The sequence below is a fragment of the Anguilla rostrata genome, chromosome 13 (assembly GCF_018555375.3).
Source record: "Anguilla rostrata isolate EN2019 chromosome 13, ASM1855537v3, whole genome shotgun sequence".
Taxonomy (NCBI): domain Eukaryota; kingdom Metazoa; phylum Chordata; class Actinopteri; order Anguilliformes; family Anguillidae; genus Anguilla; species Anguilla rostrata.
Genome location: NC_057945.1, coordinates 25,863,151 through 25,884,971, shown reverse-complemented (window position 1 = coordinate 25,884,971; position 21,821 = coordinate 25,863,151). Strand labels below are relative to the sequence as shown.

Sequence of the window (21,821 nt, the reverse complement as noted above, 5' to 3'; positions counted from 1 at the left end):
CCACCTTCTCTTCGATGTGCACACTTAGCACAGCCACCAAGACTCATGGCAGTGTGGGTGGGGTGATTTCAAAGGGCTAGGGCAAATCATTGCACTTCTCAGAACGAAACAATACTAATACACATCAACTACAATGAACAACTTAGCATCACGCTAAAACCATGCATTACACAGACATGCTGTTGGTGTGCCATAATTTTACCACAACACACCACAGAAGTGACCTGTAATTAAGTGCAGATATTCTGGTGCAGGTTCAAGTTTTCTGTGTCAGCATCAAATATGCAATTTCCACAAAAGAAAAAAAAACTAAGAACAAATGTCTATAATGAAAATTCCCCACGGTTCTACATTTCTGAGAACAGAGCATAATCATATGTGCACTATATATTTATTTATATATAGATAAATATTCTGCTGTTAAGATTTACATGTAGTAGAAACCAGGTCATGCAGATATAAGACCAATAACATCACCCACAAGGTACAGCAGAAATAAATCAAAAGCATAAAATGAGGTCACCGGCAAATTTATTACAGGCGGGGGGCGGGGGGGGATACCAATTAGAACCAGTCTCATTTCCAGGTAGCTGTCATGTGAGGCTAACTATACCTCATAGATTTGCATATAAAAAAATTTCACACCACCAGCAACAATTAGATTATATTGAAACAATGCTGCCCCCCACCCCACAGTCAGGCGACGTGCCACCACAGACTCACCAACAGCAAGGCCACAGAAATCTGGTTTTTACGTTACACAATAAACAGCAATAGAATATAAACTTTCACTGCATTTTCCCCCACGTTTTGAGTCTTGCAGACGGAAACATGCAGATGCTCGAAGCTGGAACCATTTTCTGGACCCAGTCTGACACAGAATAAAGAGTCCAGGATATTTTGCCCCTTGAAGTGTGGGGCCAGCCACTCTGATGGTAGATCGCTTCTGAGGAAGAGGCCACTCTAAATGTGTGGTCAAAAAGCCTGCGCCATGGACAGGTTTGGTGACTGTACCGTTTCAAAACATTTATCAAGGGAAAATCAATGATCTGCTGTGAGTATCATCATGTGTAACACCAGTGAATTCTGCAAGGTCCTACTGTACGTGAAAGCAGAGTGGTTGACAAGACAGTCATGCCTCACCTTAGAGACTGTCCATTCATGATAAAGAGGATATGTTAGATATGTAAATCAAGAGAAGTGATTAAAGTGGCCAATCACATTTGAAATGACTTGTGATTTTTTGCACAGGAGACAAAAATGAAGGCGTGAGCAAGGCAGGAGCGTGAATGAAATGAAATGAGGAGATGAGACGATAAGACATAAAAATGATTTTGTTACATTCTTTAATTCAAATAACATCTGTACAGCTGCAATTATGCAGAGGAAATAAAGAAATAACAATGGCAATATATCAATGTAGGGTCTACCCCAATAATAAATATTACCAGTATCTGGCGAGTAAAATGTGCCTTCTTAACCTGAATTTCAAAAGGTCGGTGTCATGCAGTAATCTCAAAAAAAGGGCTAACCTTCCACCTCCCATACAATAGGTGTTTTCAAGTGCAATAAGATATTCTCTCATCAAGCACTTTCACCACCATGACCCATGAGTTCAAATTTTTTGCAACACCACATGTCACCAGGAAAACATTCAGTACCTTTGGAATCATATGGGACGGCATGTGCTAACAGCATGTAGCAAAGAGCATAAACCATATTCAGATGCTTCTGCGAAGATGCACACAGCATTAAACACCAGCCCAGAGCTTCAGGCAAGTGCCGAAGCGGTGAGAAAAGGGAAGGGGCTGGCAGTGACACAAAGGCAAGACTCTCTATCTGTCCACGACTGTGGCGACTGACTGTCATCTTATGGGCGCTGATATATGGGCTCTGGAACAATTTCACGCCGCTATGACAGAATAATGAGTAGCAAGCGGTCACTTGGAACAAACAGAGAGACTGGACGACAATGACACGCTCATGTTTAGGTCATGGAGGGACTGATACTGATAGGCGCCGATGGCTAACAGACTTCAAAGGGCTGCACTGGAAAGTGTCTTATTACTCACAGGGACGGTAGTAGCTGCAAAAATTAAGGTACTGAGGAGGAGGTTAAAGTGATGATTTGCATTTATATGTTGCATTTGCCACGTGGAAACATTACAAAAAACTGAGAGGAAGGATGATTCTTTAAAAAGGCCAATAAGTATACATTTTATACACAGGCAGAGAAAATATTTATCTTGATTGGAAAGAAGAGGAAAAATACCAGAAAACAATCACTTGATACCACAACCCTCAAGGCACTGAATAATGCGTCATATCTGCCTTTTATCAGTGCCTTACTAAGACAGCATGATATCATTAAAATCCAATCGGAGCTTGAAATAGCTAACCCACAAGCCCAAGGGGATGCAGCGATGCACCTAAACTGACATTTAGTGAACCAAGCTAGCTGTCCGGTGCATCCGATTAAAAACACAGGACAGCAGAACTTTTTTAGATTTTCCCTACAGGAGTGTTCTTACTGACCTATGGGGTATAGCATGTGCATCACGTATGCTTACTGTCATCTGTGAGGGGACTGAACTGCTTATCGCAGGACAGGACTCCTCTGCTAAAGTCATTCTTCAGTAAACACTTCAGGGAAGAGTCACAGGGTTCACCAGCTCAAGCATACATCTCCAGGGACTTGGTTTTGTTTGGAAACATTTTTAAGTAATGATAAAAACCCATACATAATTAGATGAAAACAAAACAGATCTACATTTAAAAATGAAAAACATTGTCTGAGCTCCAACTCCCAGAGAATTACCCATGATACACCTGGGAGGGGGAATGTTCCTCTTCCCCTCTGTATCAACGTTCTCCTAGTGACTCCCTCGACTGGCACAGAGTCCCTCCCCACCCTGGATTTTTTTTTTTTTTTTACACAGCAGCGCACCCTGGTGGGGGCAGCTGGAATATCTCAGTATTCCTGGCCAGACTGGGGTTCTGGGCTGCAGTGAAACAGGCTGCCATGGTGACGTGGTTCTGCTCAGACCCGGCTGGCTGGTTGGCAGTGGTATGTGCAGTTCTGGACACCATCATGTTCTGGGCTCCCACCATCGCTCTTGGGACAGTCGCCAACACAGTCCGAGGCTGAGGGAACATAGCACAGCAGGAAAGGAGACAGAGTTCAAAAGAAAACCAGTTTAATGTACAGTGAAAATATGGATGGGGGAGGGGATTGAGCGTGTACAACCAATCAGCAGTAAGTAAGATGATTAAGTAGCCTGATTAACAGAGACATTTTTCTGAAATCAGACTGTGTCACTGGGGCTAGCATTTGATTGGCATGCAGTTTTGACGTCTTGGGCGCGGCGCGGTCAGGGACACACTCACAGCCCTGCTCTTCATTTTCATCTTCTTCAGGCACGAGCAGGTTTCCGTGGCAGGGGCTGGTGGGTGTGATCTGGCTGGGGCCCTCCTGACTGGTTCCCAGCTGTAGTCTCCTCATGTGTCTGACCACCGCCGTGGCATTGAAAGCTTGCTGTACGTACACATGCCGCCATTTATCACATGCACTTCCCATACACAGCACAACAAACAGCCACCTGCTGCATGATCTCTATCGCCCTCCTTTGGCAGCTAGCCTAAATTACAATATGCTCCACCATTTGGTTGAAAGACATTCATAATACATCAGACATTCATAAATAAGCAACAGTCAAACAGTAGCACTGGTCCACTGGTCAAATTCTCTGCTTCCTCATTATGCCAACTGCTTAAGCACAGAAGGTGTTTCTTCAGTCAGAGCTGTAAAGAAGGGGAAGAGACCGGTGCTCACCTTCCACTTGCTCTTGGCAAAGTTCTTTTTAATCTGGGCGCTGACAGATTCATGGATGTTCTTGTCCAGGGCAGTGTCTCCAGCAATCCTGGAGGAAATGGAAGGAGGATGGGTTCAGATAAGGCTGGGCACCTGGACACAAATGCCCCAGTAACCTGACGAGCTGAATGTACACTGCTACACTGCCTGCTGAAACAACTGCTGCTGCCTAAGAAAGATATTGTTTCAGCGAGGAGCACATGCTGCTGTTTTCTTATCTTTTCAGCCATTTATTTCTGTGCTTAAACTAATACGTGCTTCACTGGAAACCGTGTGGAGCAGTGGTGAGGGCATCGGGGTTTGCCAGTGGTCATAACCGGAAGATTACAGGGTTGAATCCTGAGTAGGGACTACGTATGCGACCCTTATGAAAGGTGTTTGTCAGAAATACTTTAGTAAATATCCATGTGGTGCCAACGATTAATATCTAACCTCTTGCACACATTAACATGCCAAGCTGATCCTGTGTGGCCACCACCCAGTTTGTAAATAAAAGTGATTTTCAGGCTTGTGATAAAATAATCTAGCTAGTAGGTGATTCTAATCAAATAAAATAAATCCTTGCTGCTTAATCTTCAGATTAAAGGCTTAAGTTTTTTTTGTCATTATACACTTTACATTTGAATAATGCTGACAAGTAGCTCTGCAAAGTAAGTGACACATCCTTTATTCAGAAAAATGTTCAGTGTCTGAGGAACACTAAGATGTTAATCAAAACTAAGTCCTATTGAGCAAAGCATGAATAATCAGTGATTAACAGGTGGCCCCACTCCTCCAGAAACAAGTGATATATACACCAATATATATATATACACCCCAAACTGATGCTAACTGTTCAGGAGCAGGGCTCGGGACCCATGATCTAAGAGAGTATATGAAATAGTGTTTTAATAACAAGGCATACCAGGGGTGCTGCAGTGCCTGTTCACACGTATACCGTTTCCTGGGGTCTTTCTCCATAAGATGAACAATGAAGTCTTTGGCTGCAGACAGAGTAAAGTGGTCACAATCCACAAATTTAAACCCTTCAGTTCCCACAGTGATGATTTACAAATATTTACCCTTCATTTCAAAGTGTCAAGTTAGATTTAATATTCACAAATGCAGCAAGCACACATCCAAATGTCAGAACTGCCAGCCAGAACACGCACAGGCCCCAGGCTGGGGTCGGAGATCCAGAATAAACTCCTCTGGCTCCATTTTACACTGCTCCAGGATTCTGCTTAGCACCATCCCGGGTCTCTGATTATGTTTACAAACTGCAATGCTGCATCTTAATCTGACAAACACACTGAGCAGTCTGGCAGGGCTTCCAGGCTGTGTGGCAACAGATGAGACATTCGTAAGGAATCTTCAGATTGAGATAAACACAGACAGAGAAAGCTTTAAAAATAGCATAGAATAAAATCATTGTGTTCCTCTTTCATGCTGTCACACACCAAGAAGGTCTGCGTGGTCAAGACAAAAGCGTTGTACCTGAATCTGAGATATCGTCCCAGTACGGAGAGTCAAACTCGTACTCTGCTTTTAAGATCTGCTCGAAGAGCTTGGCATCGTTTTCATCATAAAATGGAGGGTACCCGCATAAACTGTGTGGAAAGGGATAGACACAGAGAGACAGAGGGACGGAGGGAGGGGGGAGAGAGAGAGAGAGAGAGACAGAGGGAGGGGGGAGAGAGAGAGTCTTCAGCGATCACCGGCAACCAAAATGTAATACCCTTTATACCCTAAACCACAAAAAATACCCTTCAATAAAAGCTGAGAATCTGCACTTTAAACAAAAGTGAATTGTTTGATTACAAATCTAAAACTGTGAGGTATAGCCAAATCAAAAAATATATATGTCTGTTCCAAACATTATGGAGCTCCCTGTATATCACCACAAATAATGGAGAGGGGGGGCTCCAGAAAGGCCAGTGAGATTATAGCAAACACAAAGTCATACTTTGGACTACATCACTTGAAAGTTTGAAGTCTACCACAAAAACCAAGGGGTGCGGGGAGGGAGGGCACAGTCATGATACACAGAATGGAGATTAGCACCCCAATTTACACAGGCAGTGGCGGTCACCCTGAAAGGCCTGTCAAACACAGGATATGCCACCGTGGATTATGAACTGAATGACAATCCCAGTCACCAAGAATGCAATAACAGGATAAAAATGAACTGGAAAGTGAGGTATATAACAGCATAAGAGAGTACATGGAAAAGATACTGAGAGTGGGACCAAGGGGGGAGGGAGTGGGAGAACGAAAACAAGAAAGAGAGAGAGCGAGTTTTAGAGTGAGAGTGCGACAGAGAAAGAGATCAGATAGGCCATGGTGTGAATACAGCTCATGCTGCTCCAGACTCACAGAATGTATGCGATGACTCCTATGGACCAGCAGTCCACCGCCTTGCTGTACGGTTTCTGAGCCAAGACCTCCGGAGCTGCCAAACACAACCATTCAGCACTGTTTTCATTTCTCCAATTCATCTCCTTCATATCAGAGTGCTGACCAGAAAAACAGCATAAATCTGCCTCTTCTCAAATAATAACAGCTGACTTTATGGTACTGTAGGACACACAAGACCAATCAAACACACACAGCGCTGAGTAGCGCATTATTCTTAATATAAATGGAATAGTTAAATGGAACCATTTAGCACTGTTATGCAACTGACGGTGTTAAGCGCTATGTATTAATTACTGGAAAGGGATCTAGTTTATTTTGTTCTAAACTGCATAAATCTCAAACCAAAACCACCAAGGATGTTCTACATAAAGCATACATTGTGCATAATATGACAGTGCTACTTTCACAAAGGCCAAAAACTGTTATAAGGTAAGGCACATGTAAATAACAGCCGAAGACACATGTCCCTGCCTCCGTACCTACGTATCCAGGGGTTCCGCACGCAGTGGACATCACACTGCCTGAGCCCTCGATCTTGGACAGTCCGAAGTCACTTATCATGATCTTGGAGTCTTCGTCCATGCTGTAGTACAGCAGATTCTCTGGCTACAAGAAAAGCACATGACCCGGGTTACTGCAGAGAACCACATGCAATCGTGAATATTCATAAGACGCATCAAATAGGCACCATTATAGGTTCAACAGTACAACGACAGAACTTGTGGTTCCAGTCACCTGCCTGTGTTGCACCAAGGACATGGCGCTATGGAAACTGGAGCCACTACCCCAGACTGCAGTTCATCTCACATGAGGGAGACTTCCTCCTCACGCACTCTATGAAGGACTTAATTATCTATCTAAATAAGGATCAATCTGTATATGCTTCACCACACTCCCTGCAAACAAATTAGCCAATTAGGGACTGAAAATGATAAGGGTAATTTAGACTGGCTTCGTATAGTACGCAGTACACAAAAAAAGCACTGGACAGAAACAAAGTCAAGGCTTTCAGAGCTGCAGGGAATCGACTGCAGGGGAAAGCAGAGCTAAGAAGGAAATTAAAATCAAGTGCCATTGAGACATGTCTGTTATAAAGTCTAAGCCACAGTTATGACCTTATTTGAGCAAGCCAATATCCCCCTCAGAGTGGTTTGACGTGCACCATGGAGACAGGTGACAGTAGTGTTAAGACTGGACAACTCAATTATGTCCTCTCAAACGTGCTCATGGTGGCCAGGGATATCAGTTAAAAATTCACAAAACCTGAGCAAAATAGCTGAACTGTATTGTGTTAAACACCGACTGAACAGCTGCTCTCACTGTTGGAAGGTATATTCTGATTAGCTTGAGACTTTTAGAGAATTAATGGTTTACAATCTGAACTGCTCTTTACCCCAAACTACTCCATCTCCACCCTAGTATCACGCACCACCTCTTAACCCACCACTTGTCTATCACCTTCCCCACCACCTCAAAACTGCTCCCCTGACTCGCCCTCCTCCTCTTTTAGCCCCTGTCCCTTCTGTTCCCAGCTCCTCCCCCCAGCTCACCTTCAGGTCCCGGTGCACGATGCCCATGTCATGGAGGTACTTCACAGCATCCAGGATCTGTTGAATGAGCTTGCTGGCATCCTTCTCTGTGTAGAAGCCCTTCTCCACAATTCTATCAAAGAGCTCCCCACCAGACACGCTGAAGGAGAAAAAAGACACCTGGTTCAAACATATAGACCCTCTGGAGTGAGTCTGTATATCACTAACAACTATATCTCTCTGGACAGACTGTAAATCAGATTTAATCACCTATACCTCTCTGAATAGAGTCTGTAAATCACATTTAATCACCAATACCTCTCTGAATAGAGTCTGAAAATCATGTTTAAACACCTATACCTCTTTGGAGAGAGACTGTAAATTGCAATTTATCACCCACACCACTCTGGAGAGAGTCTGTAAATCAAATTTTATCACCTATACCTCTCTGAAGAGAGACTGTAAATTGCATTTTATCAGCAATACCACTCAGGAGAGAGACTGTAAATCACATTAAATTACCTATACCTCTCAACAGAGAAACTGTAAATCACATTTAATCACCTATACCTCTGGAGAGAGCCCTTTAAAATTGTGAGTCCTCTCCAGAACCACAGGTAGCATTGGCCCACTGTGCCCATTCTGAAATCTCATCACTGCTGTGTTTCATGACTTATGTCCAGGCGACAGAGTTATCGCTGGGAGCGTAACCATGCCTACAGTATCCCACAGTAAGACTGCTGCATGTCTCTCCTCGATGTGTTAATGATCCTCAGTCTGTGACCACAAAGTCATTTGAGCCCTATAACCATTAGGAGTCACTACTATGCAAATGCAAGAGAAATAAAAATAACAACTGGCAAAGGCTGACACAAGCAGTGACAGGCGATGTGCAACATTTTACATCAGCCTGCTCGGTGCCAGGGACTCAACAGCAGCACAGCGCCTCACAGAAAAGACGTTCGCTTTTGCACAAGGCACATAGAGCACAAGGCACATAAAGCTCAAGGCACATAAAGCTCAAGGCACATAAAGCTCAAGGCACATAAAGCTCAAGGCACATAAAGCTCAAGGCACATACACCCAGCACTAAAGCACTGCATCATAATATTGCACTTAATGTCACCATGCACACATAAAACCAATATTCTGGCTGCTGACAGTTTGATGTGAAAGTTGATATTAAACCAGAGGGTGAGACAAGGGGGCTGAAGTACTAAACAGGATCATCAGAATCAATAATAGTTGGGTGATGCCAGACATGCCCAACTGCATGTTTTATTTTCAACATGAGTCCAGAACTTCAGAAGAATAAAAATGACATTCTGCCAAAGTCCAACACATATTACTGCTTAAACCAGTGCAGACCTTTCTAACAGAGGTGGAATGGCACATGGTATTTAACAGGTAACATTTAATAGGTCAAAGCACACACTGAAATACTTAAGAGCACCAGGATCTACTATTTTTTAATTTTCGTTTTTAGCTATGACAGTTCGATGCTTTTAACACTGTGTCCAGGGGTACAGCATATTCTATTACCAACATCCAGTCGCCTGTCTACACCATGACAAATTTTAAGCCTGTGAGTTCTCTACACTTTATTTGTTTGACGGCAACAGGTTTGGACACATCCTAATGAAAATGCACTGCGGGCATCAATAGTCCCCTACCCCCTCCTGTGCAAAGGAGAACAGGAACAAGGAGTAGGAACGAGGGAGCGAGAGAAAGAAAGAAACAGTGTGGGGGTGGGAGAGACAGACAGGGCTCCATTTACAAATGCAACATTCTCTGACTCATTCTTGACAGCTGAATAAAATGCCATTGGTTCTTTTCAAGCTCATTTAGGTAATGTTCTGGGCACTAAAGGTAAAATAACTCAAGAAAAGAAAATTTCACAAGTACAATTTTCAAATCACAACTTATTCTAATATGTGATTAAAAAAAACAAAAAAACAATTCTCATGATGAGCGTATTTCAGTTTACAGCCTTAAAATGGCTGGCTTTGCGACTGGGCTATGTCATTAACCAGCAATGGCTGGCAGCCTGCATGGGTGGACACAACGGGCCCACAGGGTAGGTTTAAGCCCATGAGGGCTTCTGGGATTACTGCAGGATTAGCTCATCCCAACAGTGCAGCCGGCACACACCAGCTACCAGCACCATGAACAAGAGCTATTTCCAGATCAGCACCAGCACTCCTGCCTTATACTGTGTGACCAGTTATGTGTACGATAGCTGAAAAATGGCCTAAAAGGTCCTAGCATTATATCAGTCTCTTATATTTATTTCTTTATTTCTTCATAAAGGTCAGGACTGTTGGATACAATTAAACATACAGTGAGTTCGCACAAATGAGCAGAATATGAAAGGAAGCCATTTATGTATGTTAAAATCGAAACCTGTAACTGTGAAGACAGCTAGCTAAGGGGCAGTGCTTCACAGAATAGGAGAGGGTATGTATGTGAGAGAAAGGTACTGAATAAAGGAGTACGAAAATATGGGAGAGATATTGTGCGGATGTGCCTGTTAAAATAGAAGGAAACTAAACAGACCACACTTCTGATTGAAGAATTAGACTTGTGACTTTTTCACTCTGAAGACTAACATCCTTTTCATTAAATGCCTAATTAAGAGCAAAAGATGCTAAAGTCTGCATGACTAATGGACAGACTCTCCCCATACGCAGACAGCCTTACTGCCAGACCCCGTGGGACACCATCGACTCCCGCCATCCTACGCACCACGTGCGCTTGTTTGCTTTCATGGGAACGGCTTCTTTACACCATCTTGGTTTAGCCTAAGGTGTTCATTCAGGCTAGCTCTTCAAGCTGCCACTGTTTGCTAAAGGGAGAAGGGAAATGAGCTGTCCAGTCAACAGTGTTCTAAGGTGTTCACTTTATAAGGTTTCTTACTTTCACAATTAAGAATGACATTCAATCCAATACACCTGTCCTGAAATTTGTGTTGATTTAGGCAACATATTACATTTATGTTTTCTTAAGGACCTGTTACAAACACTATTTTCTCTCTGTTCCTGGTGGAAACAGGCCTTTACAGACCACTAATCCAGGTTTGAGAGGAGTAAGATACTATACAAGAATCTAAAGAATGGAAGTCTTGGTTACACCAAGGTACTGTAGCTTGTGCACCAGTGTTATGGAGCAATGCTGTGACAGTTAGACTGAACAGCTATGCGACACCTTAGTCCGTAAATTTGAACGGCGGTGTCCTTAACTTCGACAAGACTGGGATGGCTGCATTTATGTAATCACGCAAACCAACCGAGTCATTCTTAATATTTTCCCGGCATTTGTGGCTAAAAATATTGGGTCCTGGCTCTCTTTAATGAAGTGCAATATGGGGATGGGCCATCTGCTCTCAGCCTGCTCCAGACGCTCAGCCATCTGTGACTGCACAGCATTTCTTTCCCTCTGAATTCATGTACTCACTGCCTCTTTAGAAGAATGGATCTCAGCAACTCAGAGGCCTTTGTAAGAGACCCAACCAGTCACCTCCATTTGAGCGTGAGATGGTAGACAAGATGCAAGACGATAAGATCTGGCTGCTCCGCTTTGCAGTACCCAGGCAGCCAAGGCCATTTCAGAATGAGATACAGTAAATCAACAAACCTTACCTGTTGCCCAAAATTGCACACGCCTATATAAATACTTCTTCCTCAAGCTGACAAGCTGTGTTGTATGAATGCAAAGAACAGAATGAAGAGAAGACTTACAGCTGCATGACGAGGTAGAGGTGGGATTTGCTCTCAAAAATGTCCTCCAGGGAAACAATGTTGGCATGCTTCATTCTGGAAGAGAGATAACACAGAATCAGATGAGTGCGTAGTCACTACACCGAGTGACAGGAGTGTCCTCTTTCACAGGTTAAGTCTCCCATGGCTACAGGAGAAAAGCAACAGCTCATAACAAATCAGCTTTGATTCTGGTTCACTTGTGCTGCAAACAAAACAGATTCAAGCAAAACAGATTTGTTTCTCCTGCATGGAAGGAGCCTGAACTTTCAGAGAGCTGCGGAAGAGGACACGCAAGCTGCCACCTCTGCCGGTCCCCTAGACCTGTCACTGTGAAGTTACGGCCGAGGGAGAGGCGGGCGGAACGCGGTCTCTCTGCGACTTTACACACCGCGAAAGAGGAAGTACAGTCGCCCCGGGGGCACGCTAACACTTCACATCCCTCTCTCTCCTGCTCTTTTACGAGCCATAACTGAACCCAATAGACCATTTTTATGGTTAGACTGAGCGCCTTAATGCTGAACTCCACCTTAGGGAGGCTGCCATGTTACAACACAACACGGCTTTAGTGTTTTCCAGGAAATCACTCTACATTCATTTTGCCCGGATTGTTTGTTTTACCATTACCCATTACCGTATATTTACCACACCGGAGTATTTTATGAGCACATAAATATATAAAACAACATCCTATGCTCAATTTACTTGTAAGTACACTACAACACCCAAAACGTCACGTTGGGCTTGCGGAGTTGCGTGCTGCAGGAGGGCTGGAGAGAGTTAGATAACGCAGCGAGTCCTGACTGGCTGAGCTGGCTGATTCCGATGCACCTCAGAGCCTCGCGCAGCCTTGGCGGGAGCCAACGGGCCGCGGGTCTGACTCACGGCCTCCGGAGGCGTCCCCGTTCGCCCTCGACCACGGAAACACGCACGCACCCGCTCGGCCATCTGAAAGGAGCTCTGCGGACGCAGTGCTGCGCGCGTCACAGAATGCGCAGCCGCCTACTCCCACCCCCACCCCCCCCACCCCCTACCACGATCAGCTCTGTTCTTCGCTAGAATTTCTGAGGCATTACACAATGCCACACAAGGCCAGGCAGTCGCATGACTCATGCCACCGAACGAAAAGATGGTGAGATGCGGTGTGAAACTAAGGCAAGAGATAAAACTGGCATGACACAGAGGTACCAGCACCCTAGAGCACAAGCTGCTGCTCAGATGCACACGGGTCCAGCCTCTGTGCTAAGGGCATGTTAAAAGGTCAGTGGTTACAAACGAGGCACCACTTGCAGCTTATGTGGGTAGATTGGTTTCTGCTGGGGATCCCTGTATGATGTCAAAGCATCTTCAAAATGCACTAAGCAGTACAGTGTACCTAGAGTTCCTTATTTTGAGAACGAGAAGCAATTTGCAAAGGGCAGAATCATGTGGGCAGGGGCTCCCAAGTCTCTCTCAGGAAAAATGCAATCATGGACACAGTTTTTCTTGTTTTCTTGCTACAGTGGGGGGGGGGGGGGGGAAGTGAATGGTTCCAGAATTTCTCACAAAAGAAAATTATTACAAGCAGACAGACACACAGCCCATTGCCTCCCGCCAAGGCTGTGCGTGGTTCAAATTATTATTTTTTTTTTTGCAAATACATAAAGTATTTGTCTTTAACAAATATGGTCTTACAATCGAGTGGCACACAAGTCGGTGAATCAGGTTGCACCACACACATACACCACCAGATGTCAGCAGTACCATGCACAGCTCAGCCACGCAGACCAGTTTGCTGGAGAACTATCTTGCAGCAGTCATATCACCTTCATTCATACAAATGTATTCAGTTGCACATAAACTGAATGCACACACCTATAATCAAAAGGTGCATTTAATCATGCTAACAGAAGACAATTATGAAATGTGCAATCACAGAGGTAACAGATGTGGGACACAGTCATAAGACCAAGCGTTTGTATTGCAATGCTTGAAATAAGACCTTTCATTAGAAGTAATTCCATAAAGGGCAGTGGGGAGGGGCGCAATGTTTATGAAAACTAGCTGATTGAGAAAACTAACTAAATTTGGGAGTTTGTGAGTTACACTCTATAGAAATGCTGATATAAATCCAAGAGTAACAAATTCGGTAGACTGAAATATACATTTCAGTTAAGAGAAGGACAGAGCTGATGTATCATAACAAACTGAATTCTGCAGTATCATGCAGGAGGGCAGTTCTGGTGTGAACTGCCCAAATGCCCAACCAATGTGTGAAGAGGGGGGAACCAATGTGGACCCCACCCGAGACGCACACTGTCCTTACTGGATTAGCTTCACATTCTCCAAATCAAAACAATATTACAGCTGGAGCTACAACCAGAAGGTTACAGGTTTGAATCCTGGGTGGGGGGAAAACAGTTTTTACCTGACCTGTATATCTTAAGTACAATATCCAGCTGGGTACATTGAGTCTCGGTGACATACAACCTACACAAGTCCCCCAGGATGAGAACATTTGTGCCGTGTAAACGATCATGCCTGAACAAAGTTTAGTCTCATGTTACCTCATCTGCATGAATGGGACAATGTTGTGATAGGGGGAGACAGCTCTCTCTCCTGATCAGCGTACTGCAGGCAGAAAATGGCCACTGGCTCACAGGTGAGTAAATGGGGTGAGGGCACTTGCTTCACCTGCAGTGCTCCTTGTGTGTGGATGGCTTAGAACCAACTCCAGAGGCACAACTGGTCGTTCCAAATAAGGAAAGAGAAAGCAAAAAGTAATTTTTTTAAAAATAGTCAAAAATAAATCATAAAAAAGGAAGTGCTTGGGTGATCCAGAGAGCCTCAGAAATCAGTATTGAATTATAACCAAACACTATTTGATCAGAGTTATGCAGAGCCCCTGGATTTAATTTTAAAAATGTAGGGCAGGTGATTAGAGGAAAATAGTCATCTGGAATAGGTAACATTAAATAAGAATAAATCTGCTGCGTTAAACCTTTTCCGGCCTAACGGGGATATGCAGTTAAGAGAAGCACGCACAGGTGACTGAACACTTCCCGCAAGTGAAGGATTTCACACCTCTGGGCAGGCTTTTCCTACACTCGGCATGTGATGGAGAGAGCTGTTCACTTCAACAGCTCCTGCGCACGGCACAGTAAGCACACAAGTAACAATGAACAACAGAGCCCAGCCAAACACACAGTTCCTACTCCACTTTAATCAAATACTGTACCATCGATCGACAGGAAAGCAGAGCGGCGGGGGGCTTGTAGTGCTCTAATTTTATGTCTCAGCCACTTTCGTCTAGGATTGGGGATATTCTCACAGATAGAGAGAAGAGGGAGATATGGAGAGAGATAAGAGAGAGAAAAGTGAGGAAGTGGCATAGATAAGAAGGGACAGGAAAGAAAAGAGAGAGACAAGAAAGTGTGAAAGAGGAAGGAAAGCTGAGGGTTTTTTGTCAGAAAGGAAAGGCATTCTCACAGAGTGAGAGTGCCTCACAGTTCTCTCAGGGGATAAAAATGCTTTAGACTATCATTAGGTTATCACTGGCAGAAGGCCCATAGTTTACAATTGCTAATTTTTTTCTAAAAGATTAAAATTTAAATTTAATTATGCCTGTGCCAAAATGGTTTTGACTGACATGACAGAACGAGCACGGGTAAATGAAAAGCCTCAGACAATGCAGGCTCTTGGCTCAGCACAGGAACCAGAGAGACGCACACGCACACACAGAAAATCATGGGGGTCCAAATCACATTTTGGCCTCTTTCGCAAACTGATACTAACTACCAGCAATCTTTTTCTGCCCTTCCAGTCTGATGTAACCAGAGTGACTAGGCACAAATCTTCCAGGGGGCTGTTCCCGATGTGTGGCCACGATGTGCTTTAGCAGCTGGTGTGTACATTAATTAAGAGACTAAAAAGCTAAGGGAAATCTAATTAACCAGCTTCTGTTCCTCTCCTTACCAGTCCCCTCTCATTTGCTCTGAGTTACGAGGGTATATTTATAGAGGAGGGCAAAGCAGAGTTGCTCTCTTTTTAACTAACTGTGTTCGTTATAGATTAAGCTGCAGAATTTTAGCACAAAGTGCAGAAACATGCAGGACTCGGGAGAAGGCAGAAGCAATCACACCCTGAGAAGGCTGCAGTTTGGGGAAGAGGGTAAAGGCATTTTGGTCATGTGTTTGTGCTACAACCTTGGGAGCCTAAGAAGGAAGCTCAACTGTCTCTCCCTGTTCCTTCAGCACACTGCTGTACAGCTCGGCCGCTGTGTCTGCCGTAACCCTGGCAACAGGGACACTAAAAATAGAAATGGCTCCTTTAGTTCTGACATTTCCGGTACATAATTCCAGAGATTTTAACAAAAGATAAAGACCCTATCATTACCATAATTGCAGTTATTATTTTTCTTTATAATCACCAAACTCTTCCATGTGCAGAAGGAAGAAAAATGAAAGAAACTCATCCGCACGCATTTTCGACGTGCTTGTATGTTGTGTGAGCGCATGCATGCATGTGGGTGCAGTGTGTGAGAGAGTGTGGGCAGGCAGCAAGAGTAGCTGAAATGGAGCGCACAAGAGTGTGGGGGGGGGGGGGGTGAGTTTGTGTGTGTACATGTGTGTGCAGTTGTGTGCAGGAGGAGTCGCACTCACTTGTGCAGGACAGCAATCTCATTCTCAATGCTGTTCTCCTTCCCCTCTAGAGCTTTCTTGGGGATGCACTTGATGGCCACCAGCCTCTGGGTTCTCTTCTCCTCGGCCAGGACGACCTCTGAGAAGGCTCCACTGCAAGACACACATAGCAGCCATGAGGACAAAGGGACAGTGCTACTGGGAACACAGCTATGCATAATCGGGAGAAAGACACAGGAAACTCAGTACACAATCCTTGGAGATCCCATTTATCATTCACAGGCGAGAGATGACATCACATCTGACGATGGCTGCACAGCCAAAGTCTCACCCGACGTTGGCTGCCCAAGCAGTAACAGCCGAGCTGTGGCTTCTACCTGAAGGAGGAACGCATCGTGGGCAGGGCTAGGAGGAGAACAGAAAGCTACCACAGATCTGAGGGGGAAATGCGCAAGAACCGAGAAGCAGAGAACAAGTGAACCGGTTTCAGCTCTGATAGAAGAGAGACCAGACAGCACAGGGACTATCCTAAAACAGGGAGACCCCATAAGCCACAAAAACCTCAATACCATACACTACTTTGTAGTCAACACTATATGATTTGGCTGTTAACCCCACTAAAATGTGTGTAGGGTTGGGGAGGGGGCAGTCATACATCAAAGATACACCCTCCAATGCCTGGAACTCAGGACTGCTTAAAAATCGCAAATACACTCCAAACGTATGTACAGTCTATAAAACACAACACGTGCAGTTAGTGTTGGAGCAGGGGTTGAACGCACAAGTTTAGAAATGAGGGGGGATCACCAGGAAGAGTCGCCTCTGTGGGATAGGACTATAATTATTATTATAAGAATTAACAAGCTTGTTGTTTTTTTGATTCTTGCTAAGAGACCGTAAGAAAAGAGACAGAAAATCACCTCACATTACCAGCTACCCACTCATCTGTTTTTATCACATGGCTGCAGTTTTTTATGGCAGAAACAGTACTTTTCCTGATCAAATAAATGGGCCAAAGCTCGATAAGATCCTGACCCAGGTGTTTTTTCTGCTTTGGAGCTCACGACTTGTCGCCATGGTAGTGCTCTTGCCAGAACATAGCTTAGAAGTGGCACCTTGTTATTGGCAAAACTCCTTGTGAAACCTGACACAGTTTTGGTCATTTGGACAAGCTAGATGTTTAGAAACTAGCAGAGTTGCTGTCAGAGGGCACATCACTAAAATGAGAAACAGTATTTTATATAGAGTCTTTATGTCCGTTTTGTTGGATCATTATATGGAGATATTTTACAAGGTTGCTCTGGATCAGGTGATTAATATTCTGAGAATAGATTCAACAATCATCACTATGGAAATGGAATATACAGCAATTCCACATATTAACATTGAAAATACAGTAATTATAATCATTGCAGTAACCGAAAGCAGCAGTAGTTTGCCCAAATATTATGAGGTGTGGCAATATCTTGACATTTAATTTAGCCTATTATTTATTTAATTTGCATATTGTATTATATGTATATTCCATGTACATAATGGCAGATGAATCCCCCACAGGTGCACACAAACAAATGGAAAGCACTTTGTTTCACAAAACACAGATACAGATTTGACAGCCATGACTGTAATCACCATAAATAATGAATGAAATCACATCAAGTCACATAAGACTTAATTTATCTGAAAGAGTCTGATGAAGTCATACGTTCTCATTTGACATGACAGCTAGGCGTGAAGCACTGCTGTCACAGTCAAACATGAGCACACCCTCATGATGAGGACGATGATTTCGATCCATATAAAACATTTATTTTTACGGTAAATGCATGGCTGTATGTGGGATGCATCACAGAGACCTTCTTTAAACACAACAGTGTTTAGAGTTTTCATTTTACTCCATAAACCCAGCTTGCAAATAATTATATGCAGTTACAAAAATAATAATAAATATAGCCGCAAGTGGCGATTCCCGGGGTTCAAGCCAACACGGACCGTTAGAAGGAGAAAGCTACAAAGTGCAATAAGAACTAGTCAAAATCAGAGTAATTGTAATAGTCTAGTCCATTTATACATACAAGGAATCTGACTTAACACAATATGTTCATTCTCAATGAATGAATAAAAAGGTTTAATTGCACAACAAACTAACAGTAGCATAGGACCACCATCATCATGTCATACAAGAACTATAAGGCATAGTCATCATATCATACAAAAACTAAATAAATAAATGACGGTTTGATTGTGTCTGAAAGGAAACTATTTAATGATAGGTATTGGGTTTGGGAAAAGGGAGCCTTCAACACACTTATAATTAATGGCTATATTTTTCTGTTTTTAATTGTTATTTATTTTACTGGTACACTCGAAGTGTCACATAATACCAGGATATACCCATATATACTCATCTGAGCTAAATCCAGTTCCAATTTACATTCTTGAATGGTCATTTTTAGATGTGAAGCACCTTTGTGACCGTCAATGTCACTAACTCACTCAGTCAGTAACTCAGTCAGATAATTAATGGTTCTTGAGTTTGTAGAGTGAGGATGGATGGATGTCTGTAGCAAGTTTTGTGTAAATCAGACTCACGGCGTAGGAGTTATGACCAACCTTTGCCCGTAGACTGGTGGAGATTTCAAAATAGTTTTACACACATGGTTCGACAGTGTTATGAAACATATCCTGCGAGTTTTGTAATGACTGGACAAACAATTTTTGATTTATAGTCTGATTTGTGTTATGCCATGCCCATTTTGTGCATTTGTAGCACCCCCTAGTGGTCGATTTGAATGAAACTTTCAGGGTATGTTTCAGGTACTTATATGGACATATCCTGAAAGTTTTGTTATGATTGGCCTAATGATTGTTGACTTTGGTCTATTTCTGTGCTGAGCCATGCCCTTTTGAAGTTCATTGGTCTATATCTTCAAAACGCAACAAGATATCAACAAGCTTTTGATAAATTTTGATAAGCTTGGTCCAGTAATGATCCACAGAAGATTTGGTAGCAATCAGACCTATGGTTTAGAAGGAGAGGTCAAAAATGTGTTCTTCAAAACATTTAAAATGGAGGAAAATCTAGTAGACAGACTTTAGTAGCTCTTGAGGCAAATTTGTAGAGTGTGGATAGATGGATGTCTGTAGCAAGTTTTGTGTAAATTGGACTCATGGCGTAGGAGTTATGACTTTTCAAAGTTCAACATTTTGATCTTTAATTATAGCGCCCCCATCAGGCCGATTGGGGTCATATTTCTTGGGGAGAACTTGCACGCAACTTCCAACCAATGGGCAGAATTTCATGTCTCTACCATTTACCATCTCACAGGAATTTGCACAAACATTTCTGAAGAAGATTAATAATAAACCAGTACAAAAACAATAGGGTTTCAATCCCGTCAGGCTTGAACCCCTAATAATTCCATTGATATGAAAAAAGCATAGCAGGCAACTAACTGAATCAAGAATAAGACCAACGTAGTGTCAGTACAGCCAGAAAGGGCAAATGCCAGGATAAAAAGAACTCTAGATCCCCCATGCAGATTCAACAGTTGCCAAATGCAGTTGTGCAACCTGTCCCTGCATGTGTAACTGCTCTCCATCTACCATACCAGATAGATGCAAATACAAAGGCCACTGTTGACAAAAACATCTATGGTTACCACATTACACTGCTTCCAAAATGAGAAATACAATTACCACAATGAGAGATGTGTCCCAGAGTGTGTGCGTCTGCATTCGTATGTGTGTGTGTGTGTGTGTGTAAGAGGGAGGAGACAGAGGGGAGAGAGAGGAACAGAGAAAGACATAAGAAGGAACAGGGAGAGGGACAAGTAAGGGGAAGAGATATGTGTATCACTTCCTGTATTTAATGGGTCACGCTGCAGTTCAACAATATGTGGCATTTTCTTCCCTGAACAGACGTAACCATTTAGCAGCCATTTAACTGAAGCGAGAGAGACAGATCAGTGAGATGTGTAGGCTAAAAGCACTGGAAATTCCCCTGGTGCTCTATCTGGAAAGGGAAGATAACAAAGTGGGCCCACAGCAGGCAGTGTGCTGTACTTGTGCCCGGGGGCACGGGGTTTGTGGGTCTCATTCCCTCCAAGAGACACTGAGCAAGAAGTTCAACTAGGTATCCAGGGACCATGCTCAAACTGGCGCAGCACTTATTTCTCAGATAACCATCTGACCAAGTGACTATGACACCCTTATTCTTTTATCTTGTCATCTCCAGTTGTGGCCCAAAGAGGAAAACAAAAAACACAAGAGAAGAAAAGAAAAGAACAGATAATTTTGGTCTGTTTCATACCCAGAGAAGAGAGCACATTCTCTTCAAAAACAGAAGTGCTCTGCCTGAGTGCTCGATATATCACACATAACATCTTAAGTTCTTACCAACTGCTTTCCTGCTATCTACACTATTCTTACAGTACCTTACTGGGGATTCGGTACAGTAAAGAAGGGCAAATAGGGCTCTGGGCACAGATCCAAACAGCTGCAGGTCCAAAGTTCCACAGAAGAGCTGCTACTGTGAATGGAATGTGAATCACACCACGGAAGGGTGAGGAACAGTGCTAGTGAAGCCAGTCGCTATGCTGTCCAGCGAGCGCGTGCTTCTAGATAACAGGGCAGGCCCCTGTGCGCACGTGCACACACACAGACGCGCATGCACGCTCGTGCAAACGTGCACGGCCCACACGGTTCGACAGGGCGGCTGGGCAGAGCCCAGACAAGCTCCGACACGATGTTACAGTGCCCGAGCTCAACGGACTGCTTTCCGCTGGAGAGCGCCACTGTTGCTTCCCCTCTGGATTCAGGCCACGTGTTTCACAGGCCTCGCAAAGAAAAGGTTTTCTTAATTCAGGCAGCGAACTAGACTGAGCTGCGGTCCAGTCAGAGTAGTCCCAACCCACATCACCAGAGGTGGCTTAGACAAGTAATTTGTTGGAATAGAGCAGGCAGAGGGGGGACATGCGTGATGTTTTGCCAGAGGAAGAACGCTGAGCAAACTTTTCTGTTTACTGAGCTGCTCCCAACAGGATACGTACATCCTGATCAGGAGACCAGCCTCTGGGAAGGCCTGCTGTTATCATAACAGGGCTGGCGTAAGATCTGCAACGCTAATGATCACAGCCATTAGATCTGGGTGAAAAAAAATAAAATGTACCTACTGTCAGTGCAGTGAAAAGGAAAGCAAAGACAGGACCACACCAGTTTATGACAAAGAATCAATTACCAAAAGAACCAGCGTGGCACCGGAGTTCTGACCACAGAAAAAATACATTCTTTTTTTCTCCAACATGAGCAAGCCCTGACCAGATGGGTGTACTGAAAGACTCATAATCCACCATGAAGATTTAACCAACACCAAGCATAACTGAAAAAAGAGGTGCTGCTCAGTGGGTGTCCACATTCAAGTTAGTTCACTTCCTGCACACTGCTCAGAAAAACCAAGTGATAAACAGAAAAGTACTAAATATAGTTATAAGACAAGTGTTAACTGCAGGAAGCATTCGGTTTTTTTCATTCAGGAAATCTTCTCTCAATGTGGAGTCCTCTCGACATGGACATTAAACATCATTATTTTCACCAAATCGGTGTTAGGCTATTCGATAAAGAGGCCATTCATTCCGCTTATCGCTTAGCC

General features: G+C 43.6%; 1 protein-coding gene across 2 annotated transcripts in view; it reads right to left on the bottom strand.

The window, feature by feature from the left end:
- Nucleotides 1–1,329: 1,329 nt before the first annotated feature.
- Nucleotides 1,330–21,821, bottom strand: part of camk1b (calcium/calmodulin-dependent protein kinase Ib) — a 46,398-nt gene continuing 25,906 nt past the window's right edge. For both annotated transcript variants that reach the window (XM_064304173.1, XM_064304172.1), the window contains exons 3-12: nucleotides 16,193–16,324; nucleotides 11,535–11,609; nucleotides 7,819–7,957; nucleotides 6,748–6,874; nucleotides 6,227–6,302; nucleotides 5,348–5,460; nucleotides 4,776–4,854; nucleotides 3,833–3,920; nucleotides 3,388–3,535; nucleotides 1,330–3,144 (exon numbers count right to left, since the gene is read on the bottom strand). In XM_064304173.1, coding sequence (XP_064160243.1) covers nucleotides 3,041–3,144; nucleotides 3,388–3,535; nucleotides 3,833–3,920; nucleotides 4,776–4,854; nucleotides 5,348–5,460; nucleotides 6,227–6,302; nucleotides 6,748–6,874; nucleotides 7,819–7,957; nucleotides 11,535–11,609; nucleotides 16,193–16,324 — 1,081 coding nt within the window. In that variant the 3' untranslated portion in view covers nucleotides 1,330–3,040. The remainder of the gene's footprint in view (nucleotides 3,145–3,387; nucleotides 3,536–3,832; nucleotides 3,921–4,775; nucleotides 4,855–5,347; nucleotides 5,461–6,226; nucleotides 6,303–6,747; nucleotides 6,875–7,818; nucleotides 7,958–11,534; nucleotides 11,610–16,192; nucleotides 16,325–21,821) is intronic.